The sequence below is a fragment of the Chaetomium fimeti genome, assembly GCF_033439085.1.
Source record: "Chaetomium fimeti strain CBS 168.71 chromosome Unknown B0H64scaffold_3, whole genome shotgun sequence".
Taxonomy (NCBI): domain Eukaryota; kingdom Fungi; phylum Ascomycota; class Sordariomycetes; order Sordariales; family Chaetomiaceae; genus Chaetomium; species Chaetomium fimeti.
Genome location: NW_026944331.1, coordinates 2,254,209 through 2,265,629, shown reverse-complemented (window position 1 = coordinate 2,265,629; position 11,421 = coordinate 2,254,209). Strand labels below are relative to the sequence as shown.

The following is an 11,421-nucleotide window of genomic DNA, read 5'->3' as shown; positions in this document are numbered from 1 at the left end:
TTGATTTAACGTCCGCATTAACGGTTTCAGGAGACTAGAAAACCGTTTTATGGGTCGAAGGATTTCGACTAGTCGCTGGAGCGTCAAGGGGCCTCGTGGAGTTGACAGCTCACGAGCCGGGCTGATCCCACGACGGCGTCGGGTGGCAAGAAAGTAAGGAAGTGATGTCACAAAACCCTTAAAACCGACAGTTGCCGTTACGTGCCTGACATACAAATGCAAACCACAGTCGGGGTCGATCAAAACCTCGGCGCGACGCTGTGAGGTTTGTCTCATCGCGTCGTTAAACGCGCAGGTCTGCATGTTGGGAGACCGGGAGAGCTGTCCTGCAGATGGTTATTGCATGTTCCTCAAAACGTCAGCGAGGGAACGTAAAACCCGTTGTGTAATGCTTGTCCGAGTATGGTTTTATAGCTCTTGATTGAGTGGTGACTTGGTCAACGCCGAGGTACTTTACGCAATCCCTTTCTCTAATCTACGCCGAGCCCATTCCATCATCCGATATTGATACACTCTACCCGATCACGCTCACTCCTTACCATGCCGGCCTTGTTCATTGTGGTCCGCAAGAGACTGCACCTCGGCAGAAAGGGAGTCCTTTCCCGGCGCGTGTCCGACAGCGCGAGCCTAAGCAAATCACGAATGAATAAACGCCAACAAAGCGACACATCACAAAAGCAAGTAGGAAACTCACCTCAAAATGCCGAACCTTCTTCGCATCCTCCTGCGTCACCTCCCCGCTCGGCTTCCTCGCAACGTCACCAGCCACCTCGAAGAAGTTCTGCTGGCGGTCGTGCAGGCTCTGGGCGGTGGCGGCGGGGCCGCCCTTGATGGGCCCGCGGCGGGTCATGTCGAACTCATCATGGGCGATGGCCGAGGCCTCGGGCTGGGTGATCGGGCGGCCCGCTGTGGCCTGGGCAGCGAGCTGCTCCTTGGGGGGAAGTTCCGACTCCATCGCGAGAGGAAGGAGGGCTGTGTGGTGGTGGTGGTGGTGGTGGTGGGGGGAGAATGCGCTGGGAGCTGGAATGGCAGGGGGGCTGGGCGTGCGTCGGTGTCTCTTCGGTGGGAGGGAGGCGAGGCGCGGGGGCTGTCGACGCTGCTGCTTCGTCGTTCGCTTGGCCTGGCTTCTTGGGATTCTGGTCGGGGTTGTGGTGGAGGAGTGCTGGTGGCGGTGGTGGACTGTGGGTTGCTCTCGGTCCAGATGTGGAAGAAGTCGACCTGTTGCATTGTGGAGTGCAAGTGCAAGCAGTACCTTGTGTTTTTATTAGAAAACAGCAGTAATTGGAGAGTTAATTAGGTCTCCAAGGGCCATGGTAGGTTATCCCGGTTAAGGGCATCAGCCATCGTTTTAATGTTGCAGAATGCTGACGTATTTCCCGGTTCCTGGTGTGCTTGTGATGATCTCATCCCGTTGATCGCCCGCTCGAGCTTGGCCTTGACGTCGTCCAACTCCGTTGCCAAATGTTGAGTGGCAAGTGATACGACACGTGACATCCCAGGAGGGTCGTCATGAATCTCAAGGCTCTCCACAATCCAATCAACTCAAATCTGGGGGCATATTTGAGTTGATTGGGCCAAAACTTCACCAGATTTGAGTTGATTGTATTTGAGTTGACTCGGGTCAAATCCAGTCAAATCCCCATACATAACCCTAACCCCGCCAACCCACTCCTTGATTTCCCGACTTGCAGCTGTCAGATCTACCAACTCTACTAAAAACGTAGTTAAACTAATTGATCTTGCAATAGGCCGAGCAATTGTCTGTGTGGAAGTCCTATAAACGAACTCGCAATCCACCTGTTGTGGGCGCCTCGCGGTTATACAGGGTAAGGTTGGATGTGGCTGTTGTGGCGGTTGGGGGCATTTTGTAGCGCTCATTTACGATATCTGGCTTGGCAAATCTATCAAATCTAACAACTCAAATCCAACTGCTTATTTGATTGACGAAAACGTGGATTTGAGTTGTATTTGAGTTGAATTGGATTGATTGAGTTGACGAGATTTGCGTTGTGGAGAGCCTTGGTCATGATGGTCTAAGCCACCCACTAGGCATATATACGGTGCTCTCTCGTCCAAGCCCTCTCCTCTTTCTTTGTCTTGGTAGCAGAAAGCCGCTCATAGCGGTCTCCCAGAATGAAACGCTCGGCACGTTCGTTCAGCGCGTCTTCCTTCGACTTTAGCCAGGCTTCACCGCCGTCGGGTTCTCTCCAAGGACCCATGGCTCGATACTTCTCACGCGCCCATTTGGTCCATTTCCAAGGCCACGCAAAGTCCGCATAAAACTGGGCGAACCCGTCGTCGCCCCCGAGACGAGCCAAGGGTTTCAGGATACGGTCGTATCCGGCGAGCACTTCGATCCCCTGCGCCTCGGAGACTTCTTGACGACCGTCGGGGTGGTCCGGACCCATTCTTAGCAATCCAGACATGGTCAACCGCAGGGTGAGGCCGCGACTTCTAATCTTGTTATTGGCCCAGTCGATGGTCTCAATCCAGTCCTGCATAGCGGGATGGCCGTCGTCGGGCCAACACATATAATTGTAGGGGGGGAAGATCAATTCGAGGAAGCGGAGGTAGCCTAAGCAGTCGGCGGGGACCACCTCCCTCAAAAAGTGACTCGCTGCAAAACGTTCGGCCGGGTAGGCACGCGGAGGTTGTGCCTCGAGATACTGAGCCGTGCGGATGAAACGAAAGTAGTCTTCGGGCCACGGGATAGTGGCAAAAAGATTGAAAGCCTTGCAGGGGTGAAAGTGTGCGAGAGTATCGCTGACGACGAACCGATTGAGGGAAAAGAAGACGAATTTCGCGTCTTCGGAGAGAGCACGACAGATGATGAACAAGGGCGTGGGCGGAGCCCAGCAAATGCATGCGGATGCGGATGAGAAGGCGGCGTGTCGGAGGCGGCAGAAACAGCCGATGGAACCATGGTATATTTCATAGTCCATAAATATACGTGTCTGGTGATAGCATCCCCGGAATTGGCATCCGTGATGCCAGGGATACTTAGAGGGACATGGGCAATCGTCCCGCGGGTAACATCCTTCGGCGGGGTATCGATACCCGGGTTCTAGCCTAGTCCACATAACTTCCCTCCAAGGGGTGACAAGGTCGGTATATTCGAGAATGCGAAGACGCAGCTCCCGGGGAAGGTTGAGGAGGCGAAGGCTCGACGAACTTGGGGGGGGTTCTGGCCGACGGCAGGCTTGCAGCGCCGCGTTTCGTGCGATTCGGGTGAGTTCAGGGCTTGGACTTTTGCACAGCCGAAGATCACAGTCCCTTAACTTTGGAAGCAAAGAAAGTGGCGCAATGACTCTGGTCGCCGTATCCATACCGGCCTCTTCATGGTCAATGTCGCATACCAAGGATAGCCGAAGGTTACCAGGGCTGATTCTCGAAGAGAGGTAATTGGCTGTTTGGAGCCATTCGTCTAACATCGGCCCGGCCGTAGAGTGGGAGCTTCGAAGTGGCCTATCGTGGTCGTTTGTGTGATGTTGCTGGCAGTAACGCGCGCCGTGCGAGCCCATGTTGTCCCTTATATCGTCGCAGCATTTTCCGCCCGCTTCTTCTTCGCTCCGGTAATGGCAAGAGGTTTGGCTGAGCACAATCTTGAGATTGGCCAATGACGCAAGCGACGAAGCGGTGAGGTTTCGCAGCGGTTGAAGCGACGGTTCGGCACCGTCGTTTCCATCTTCGCGCGCGTGTCTGTAGTGGATGACGAATCGGTTGGAGGAATACAGCAGAGCGGATGCCTCGCCGTAGATGAGGCGGCAAGACAGCAATAAGCCTCGAATAGGAACCCACCTCCACCGCGGGAGGGGACCGTCCAGGTCGAACAGAATGGGTAGACCATCCCAACGCGCCAAGCCAAGGTACAGGTAAATGCGGCGTCGAACTGAAGGCGGGAGCCGCAGAATGAAAGAGGAAGGGCGAGATGAGTCATGCAACTGCGGCGCCATTTCTACACCTGTTCTCGGCGCGGACGAGGAGACCGGGCCAAGGAGAAGGTTGAGGGAAGGGGTCGGATTTCGGTAACATGAATGGAATTCCGGCCATGTGGTACACGTGGTCGGGCACCTCGGGCACGACTCACGAGAACCAGTCAGAAAGAACTTGGTGTTCTGATGGGACGGGGTTAGGGTTAACTCGGACTTTAGGGGTAGTTTGCGTTATTATCTCGGTAGGTAGGTATGTACCTAGTAGGTACGGTTCCATGTTGGCTTCCATTGCCCCCCCTGCATTTTCCCGCTACGGTACCTAGGTATGTTTACCTACCTACCCTCGGGCCGTCAATCTCGTCCTCGTCCATGACAATCATCTTCTACTCCTCTCTCCTCGTTGCGCTAGGAGTTAAGCATCATTCTCTGATGCCTAGAGCTTTTCATGCTCCTTGAGCCATCTCTTCTTATGAAACTCAACCTCCTTCTCCCTGTTTGTCTTCTTTTCGCTTTCATTGTCTCTCTCCTTTTCCTTCTCTTCCTTTTTCTCTTCCGCCTCCGCACGTCGCTCTGCAGCTTCTTTCTGTTTCTCCACAATCTTGTTGACTTCTTCCTCCAGCTCCTTCACTCTCTTCTCGCGGCTCTCGGGCTCCGACGGTTGTTCTTCGAGGTCCTTCCTCATAGACTCCAGTTCCGTCTTCCTCTTCTGAATCTCGGTCGCGTGGTCTTCATACTCTTGCCGCGCTCTCTTGATGACCTCCTGGAATTTCTCCACGTCCTTCAACGCGTCCTCATACTTCAGCTCTGCCTGCCGCCTCGCAATGCAGCTCTCCAGGTACGGCTCGTAGTTCTTCCTGTCAATGTCCGTCCCCAGTCGACTGTCGATGGCTTCGTTGATGACGGTTTTGGTCTGCAAGCCCCTGGCTCCCTCGAGAGCCTTGAGCTGCTCGGCGAGCTCGCGCCGCGAGAGTCCGGTGAGCGTCCGGACCAGCTCCTCGCGAAGGCCGCGTTCGATAAACTCTCGGATCTTCTCCGGCTTCTCGTTGCGGTACCCCGGCACGTCCATTGCTTCGTTGACGTTCCGCTCCACCGCTTCGTGAAACTGATCGAGCACTTCCTCTGGGAGGGGCTCCTCGGCGATGAACAACTTGGTTTTGTCGCTGTACTGATCGAGGACCTTGTTCTTTTTCCTCTTCTGGACGCCTTGGAGGAACTTCCATGCTCGGTATGGAGCCGTAACGGGCCACTCGATCAGGGCAATGATGTCCCGACACATACGTGGCGTTATCGCCGGAGCAGCGGCCTCAGGAGGAGCCATCAGCATCATCGGAGCGAAGAATCTCTCGGTCACGGCCGCCGCGTCGTTGGGCGACAGCGGCGGGACGCGCATCGGGGAAACCAAGTCAAGGCCCACGGCGTAATACTGATTGGCCTCGCGCTCCCAGTGCTTCTCCGCCGGTGACACGTCGCGCCGGTCCGGTCCGGTCGGCCGTTTGTCGTCCCATGGAAAGAATATCTCCCCGCTGACGGGAGACGTCTTGTCAGGGGCATCGGTCGGCCAGGTGCTGCCCGTGAGACCAGTGACGAGCCCGTCTTTGGCTGCAAACTCGAGCTTCAGGCGGTGTTCTCCTCCATCGCCGTCGGTGACCGTCACAAGCAGATTGCCGTTCGTCCCATCTGTCTCGGATGCGACGGTCTCCTGGCCGTCGATGTAGACCTTGCGGGTGACCGGGTGCACGAACAGCTCTTCGAACCCGAGGCTCTCATCCTTCAGCTTGTACACGCCTCCGGCGAACCGCACGTCGAACTTGGGACCAGGAAGCGTCAGGTCTTCCAGTTGTTTCTTCACGCCGCCCCAGGCAATCTGGTATCCCTGTTCGTGGAACCAATCCAACACCCCCTCGCCGTCCCTGTCGTCGGCAACGGTCATGGCGTCTCCGAGGAAGCGGTTGTCGGTATATAGCCGGTCTAGAAGCTCCTTGAGCCCCTGCGCAGCCCCGGCGGCAGCGGCGGGCATGTACATGTAAGCGGAGTAGGCCAATGATCTCGTGGTCGGGAGGTCAGTGGTGGTGGGAGCGCTCTCAACAGCAGCTATCCCAGCAAAGCCGCCCCCAGCAGCACCACCCCGAGCAGTTTCCACGACCATCTTCCCCGCGAGCACGACGTCATGCGGAAACAGGACCTGCGTGGCCGTCATGAAGCGCGTGCCCGGGGCGAAGACGTTCTGCGTGGCGAAGAAGTCGAGCTTGGGGAAGCTCAGCTCGAAGGGGGTGAGCTTGACACTGAGCTTGTGCAGCCGGTCGGGCACGTAATCTACCATTTCCCTGTGCACGTACCACGGCCTCTTGCGGTACTCGGCCTTGAAATTGAGTTTCGGCTGGTCCGTGGGGTCGCGGAAGGCGAGGCTGATGTCCAAGGAGTCGCCTGAGATGGTGGCGAAGGGGTGCGGCGTCTTGAGTTTGAAGTGTGTGTGTTAGCTACCTGCGTGCGGGGAGAAGAAGAAAGGGGTGGGATTTGGTGTGTCAGGCTAAACACTTACGCCCGGCATGGTAGCGGTTACTGTGGCTCTCCCGCCCAAGTTGGAAGAACCGCCAACTGTGGTATCAAATTCCCAATCTAAACGGGATGTGAACTCCCAGTGCCATTTCGCCTCTGGCGTGATCCCATCGCCTCCCTTGTCAATGACGACAGTGACCGGGTGCATGTCAAAGTCTGTCGTAAAATCGTGCACCGTGAACAACGTCGCACCCCATCCAGAGTTGAGGTCGGAGTAGCAGATCGTCTTGTTCTGGTCGAGGCGGAGATTGAGTTCCAGCCCCGTACCTGAGGTGGGCTTTTTGTCCTCGATGGGCCGGTCACTCTGGAGGTTTTTCAGGAATGTCTTCAGGTTGGGGAGGAGAAAGTCCTTGACGAAGAGGCGGCGAGATATGATGATGGACGAGTCGTAGCCGATCGGGAAAGGGAGAATGTCCCTGGTGCTGGAATGGCGAAACGACGGCGGGCTCATGCCGCTGCCGGCGGTACCGCCCTTGGTCTTGATGAAGACGTTGAGCGCGCCAGGCTGCGTGTTGAACATGCACGAGGTCGGGCGGAGAAAACTCGGACCACTCGTCCGCGGGATCGACCTTGTTGGTCACGACGGCGATGCTATAATGAATCCACTTCACGTGCTTCTTGTCCAGCACGTAGGTGACCAGTCCGTTAACGATGTTGTTCTTCGTCTTGAGCATGACCGAGTCGTCCTCGAGTGGCTTGCCGGTCGTGTTCCGGATCTCTGCATCGATCTTCTCATTGTCGAACTGGAAAGTTATGCAGGTGGACCCAATCTTGTCCTCCTCAAAGTGAATTTCCGTGCCGTCGCCGACAATGGCTCGCGACGGCTCCTCTGGTTTGTTACCCGCCAGCTCGCCTTCAGGCTCAGATATGGTGGACTCCGAGTCATTCGCAAACATGTGGATGACGGGGACGGAGATGTCCACGGCATAAGAGTTTGGCCTAATCGTCACGGGGTCCATTTCCCAATCCTTTCTGCCCTTCCCGACCATCTTGCTTTGCCAACCGCCTTCGATAGGGAAGCTGAGCATTGCCTTGCCCCTGGCGGTGGCAAATTGCAAAGAGGGCTCTCCGAGCTTAATGTCGAATGCCTGGACTAGAGCAGAGTTGCGGTCAATGGGGGTGCTGATCTCGAACTTGAGCGGCACCGGCTTCATCGAGCGCTTCCAGCGAACAGCAAGGAGGTCGTTCAGCTGCTTCTCCGAATAGGAAACCATGACATCCCAGCGGTCGGTAGCCGAATTAGCCTTCAACTCGTCAATGAACTCGACGGGCGGAATGATCGCCATGATGTCGTGTAAGGAGATTTGCTAGAGACTGGGGGGATGGTAATGCGGAATAAATTGGCGAGTATCAATGATGAAGATGCTCAGCGAAGCGAAACGTGAAGATTTCCTGCTCCTGATGGGTGCTGTACTAAGAAGGCATGAGCGCGGTCAAGCTCACGTCATTATTGTGCCCTTTCTTTGAGTGTTCGTCGTCTCAAAGTCCTACAACTTGGGATGAGCGGGTCCGACCCAAGAAGGGGGGGTGGAGGAGTTGGGCTTGAGACCTACACATGTAGCCACCCCAATAAGTAGGTACACGTATAAAGACATATACAGTCAATCCTAGACCGGCTAGATATCTCACCCTTCAAGTGACGTTATGCATCGCGACGCTGTTGGGCAAGGGAAGTTGATCTGTCCGTTTCTCGAGAAGCCTGTCTCCTGATGTGCCCCTTGGCACCCAGAGGCCATCATCCCTCGGGCAGCAAGCAGCATTTTGGCGGACTGGTCTCTTCCAGTACCTAGGTTCTCACGGTGGTTCTTTCTCCAGTTGTGCCGCTACTGCCAACCTGTCCTGCCAGGCGAGCTGTTCAACCCTACCTCTAGTCACTTCAACAGGGCAAGTCACCAACCCAACCCACCAGCAGGTATCACCAGAACTGTCTCGCCATGGCCGAACTCCCGCCCAACCCTGACCGAATGCTCATCCCTCAGCATGACCCGAAGCTTATTCTCTCCGCCGAAACTTCGTTCTCGATGCCAGATCTACCACGGTCAACAGACATCTACGCTGAGGATTTCCATCTCGACCGCGACCTGGTGCTCGAGAACAAGAGTGACGACCCCGAATCAAAAGCCAGCCTTGGCTCGTTCGTCAGGAGTCTCAGCGCTACCGTGCCCGAAGGCAGAGAGCTGCTCAAGATTGACCTCGGCGGCGCCAAAGGCACGGAGGCTGCCGCCAATGCGCTCAGCGGAGGCCAGGTTTCTTGCTTCATCCAGCGGCTAGACCAGCGATATGTTGACACGTTCAACATTGACGGTAAGTCCCAGCTGAAATCCATACCTGGTACCTTTGGATTGTCACGAGCGGCAATTGATAAAAGCCGCTTTCTTTAAAGTGTACGGTGGCCATGCCCACGACCAGGTCTTGAACCCCGACAAGGTGACTCCCGCCTCTCCGCCTGCTGGCGGCAACGGTGGTACTGGGGGCCATGTTTCCGTTGCCTTTGGCAGCTTCGTCAGCAGTCCCCTCAAACTAGCAAGGAAGCTCATCTCCGGCGTCCACCAGAAGCCTGAAGCGTACCCAGCCGGCTCAGCAGACCTCCTCACGCAGTTGACACGCCGTTGCGAGCCTAAGGAGGTTCAAGCCATCACTGGAGTCCCCGAGGCCCTCAAGACCTTGAAAAGGTATCCAAAGATTGACAAGAAAGACTTCTTGCAGGCCCTGATCGAGCTCGTCACCGTCTTTGCCAGCATCGAGGTCCACATGGAGTCTCGGGTCACCCAAAGCATCGGCGTAAAGGGGGGCACCCGGGGTGTCGGGCTTGAGAATCAGAGTGACAATGGCAAACCGGGAGCAGACGGCAACGCTGCTGTCACCCTTGTCAGCAACCCCAAGGCGCCGTGGGAGCTGAGCATGTGCTTTGCCCATCCCACACAGTGCAACATGGTGCTCGAGAGGGCCAAGGCTCGATACTACGCCGGTACGCCCCGGCCTGGGTCTGATGGCAAGGGCAAAGCATCGCTTTTGGCATGGGGTGAAGCGAGAGCGACGTTAGAGAACCTCCTAGATCGGTTGGAATTCCTCGATGATGCCCATCGCCCGACTGACCTGAGCAAGTCTAACCTCGTTGCCGCCTACAAGATTGGAAACGCGACTCTCAGTATCCCGGTTAGCGACACGGGGACCGACGATCTCCCTGCGTCGCTCTCGCAGCTCATTACGACCCGGAACGAGGCCGTCGGACTCTACGCCCAGATGGAAACGGGCTTGGATGCGTTTAATGACTCGTACAACAGCGTGCCACTGGGGTCATTCGGCTCCTACGAGGAGAACCTCAAGTCGAGCCTCACCTACCTCCGCGAAACTGAGCTCCGGTTCAAGGGATACAAGGAGGCCGTGGACAAGGCGGTGGAGAACAAGGAGCACATCGAAGCCAGCAGACGCGCCACCAACGCTGCGATTGCCCACAACGTCAACATGCACCGTGATATCGTGGGCGAGCTCAACAAGACGGCGGCGAACATTGCGCAGTTTGATTATCCCCTCTCCAGGGCCAGAACCAGCCTCACGGAAGCCGCAAACCAGGTCAAACGAGAGTTGGAAAAGGCCATCCCTTTCCCCTTCGAGGAACTGGTCAACGCGGGAACACAGCTCCTGTTTGTGGCCAAGTGGCCGATGGCGGTACTCCAGGGTGTCAACTTGGTCCATCACATGGCGACCAAGATCATCAAGGACGACGGAACTGCAGTGGAGCGGCAGTACCTGGTCCGAAGGGTCAGCAACATCACCGGCTCCATCAAGAGCCTCAAGGAGGGCTACAAGATGCTTTCCAATGGAAAGGTACACGACGAGGATCGGGACGCTTCCAAGCTCCTGGTCCAGGAGAAGGAGTTGTCTGACCTGATGGAAGACGTCAACAACTCGCTGAGCGTAGAGACAGTGAGAAGGGTCAAGACTCTGTTCAAGTTCTACATCAGTAAGCCGGCCCTTTACCCGTGGCCCCAAATAAAGATATCACGACTAACCTGACCTGTCGTCCAAGCCCTCGTTGTCCAGCGGAGCCACGACATCATGAGATATAACGCCCTAGCGTCGACCTTGGTGCGGTACAGGACCGAGTCTCAGTCGCTCCAGCAACAGCGTGACCGGCTCCAGCGCGCCAACGTCGCTACCATCGACGTCCACCACCCGGCCATCGTGGTGTATATGCAGAAACTCTACCTCAAAGCCATCCGCACGACGGAGTACTGGCTGTACAAGGCGCAGCGGGCGTACAACTACGCGGCGTTGAACGACGACAACATCATCGGCGACGTGCTGGGCGACGACCCGCCCTTCTCCCGCTTCGACTCGACCCTCCTCTCGGAGGCGCACAAGAGCCTCTCGGAAGCCTACCAGAAGTATTACTTGGACAAGCTGGGACCCGCGCGGGGGGACTTCCACAAGCGCACAGTCGATCTGGACCCGACGCAGCACATCGAGGTAATCCGCGACAGCGGCAAGAACAGCTGCACCTTCTTCGTCGAGGTCGTCCCGGGCAAGGCGTTCGACGGCATGGCGAACGTCCGGCTCCTGCGGGCGCGGTGCTACCTGGACGGCGCGAAGGTGTCGCCGTCCAACAAGCTGCACCTGACCCTGACGCACGCGGGGATGGAGACGCTGGTCGACGAGGTCAAGAAGAAGCACGAGTTCAAGCACAAGGCCCAGATCCTGACCGCGTTCAAGTGCCACCTCGAGACCAAGGAGGTCGAGTTGGCGAGCACCATCGGGCAGGGGCGCGAGGAGTCGGGCTACGCGCTCGTCGGGCCGTTTGTGACGTGGCGGGTCGATGTGAATAAGGAGTACAACACCGGGTTGGACCTCTCCAATGTGACGGGCGGCCGCTTGGAGTTTGATGGGCATTATCGGCCGATTCGCTAGTCGTGGTGGCGGAGGAAACGTGAGA

The 11,421-nt window shown here is 56.7% G+C and overlaps 4 protein-coding genes across 4 annotated transcripts; 1 reads left to right on the top strand and 3 right to left on the bottom strand.

The window, feature by feature from the left end:
- Positions 1-528: 528 nt before the first annotated feature.
- B0H64DRAFT_440772 (uncharacterized protein) lies at positions 529-955 on the bottom strand (the record flags this gene model as incomplete). The annotated part of the gene is made up of 2 exons (XM_062806506.1): positions 529-627; positions 695-955. The coding sequence occupies 2 exons, from the start codon at positions 953-955 to the stop codon at positions 529-531; spliced, it is 360 nt and encodes a 119-aa protein (XP_062660810.1).
- An 869-nt stretch (positions 956-1,824) lies between these two features.
- B0H64DRAFT_391857 (uncharacterized protein) lies at positions 1,825-4,059 on the bottom strand. The gene has a single exon (XM_062803503.1). The coding sequence runs from the start codon at positions 3,951-3,953 to the stop codon at positions 2,046-2,048; it is 1,908 nt and encodes a 635-aa protein (XP_062660809.1). The 5' UTR covers positions 3,954-4,059; the 3' UTR covers positions 1,825-2,045.
- A 222-nt stretch (positions 4,060-4,281) lies between these two features.
- Positions 4,282-7,774, bottom strand: B0H64DRAFT_457363 (uncharacterized protein; the record flags this gene model as incomplete). Its single annotated transcript, XM_062807373.1, has 3 exons — positions 4,282-6,384; positions 6,472-6,993; positions 7,058-7,774. 3 exons carry the CDS (start codon positions 7,772-7,774, stop codon positions 4,366-4,368), a joined length of 3,258 nt encoding a protein of 1,085 aa, XP_062660808.1. The 3' UTR covers positions 4,282-4,365.
- Positions 7,775-8,422: 648 nt separating this feature from the next.
- On the top strand, positions 8,423-11,396 carry B0H64DRAFT_457362 (uncharacterized protein; the record flags this gene model as incomplete). The annotated part of the gene is made up of 3 exons (XM_062807372.1): positions 8,423-8,792; positions 8,872-10,452; positions 10,519-11,396. The coding sequence occupies 3 exons, from the start codon at positions 8,423-8,425 to the stop codon at positions 11,394-11,396; spliced, it is 2,829 nt and encodes a 942-aa protein (XP_062660807.1).
- Between the last annotated feature and the right edge of the window lie 25 nt (positions 11,397-11,421).

What these genes read in the sequence shown, in the direction of transcription:
- B0H64DRAFT_391857 (XM_062803503.1), bottom strand. Translation starts at nt 3,953, where the DNA reads ATGGCGCCGCAGTTGCATGACTCATCTCGCCCTTCCTCTTTCATTCTG.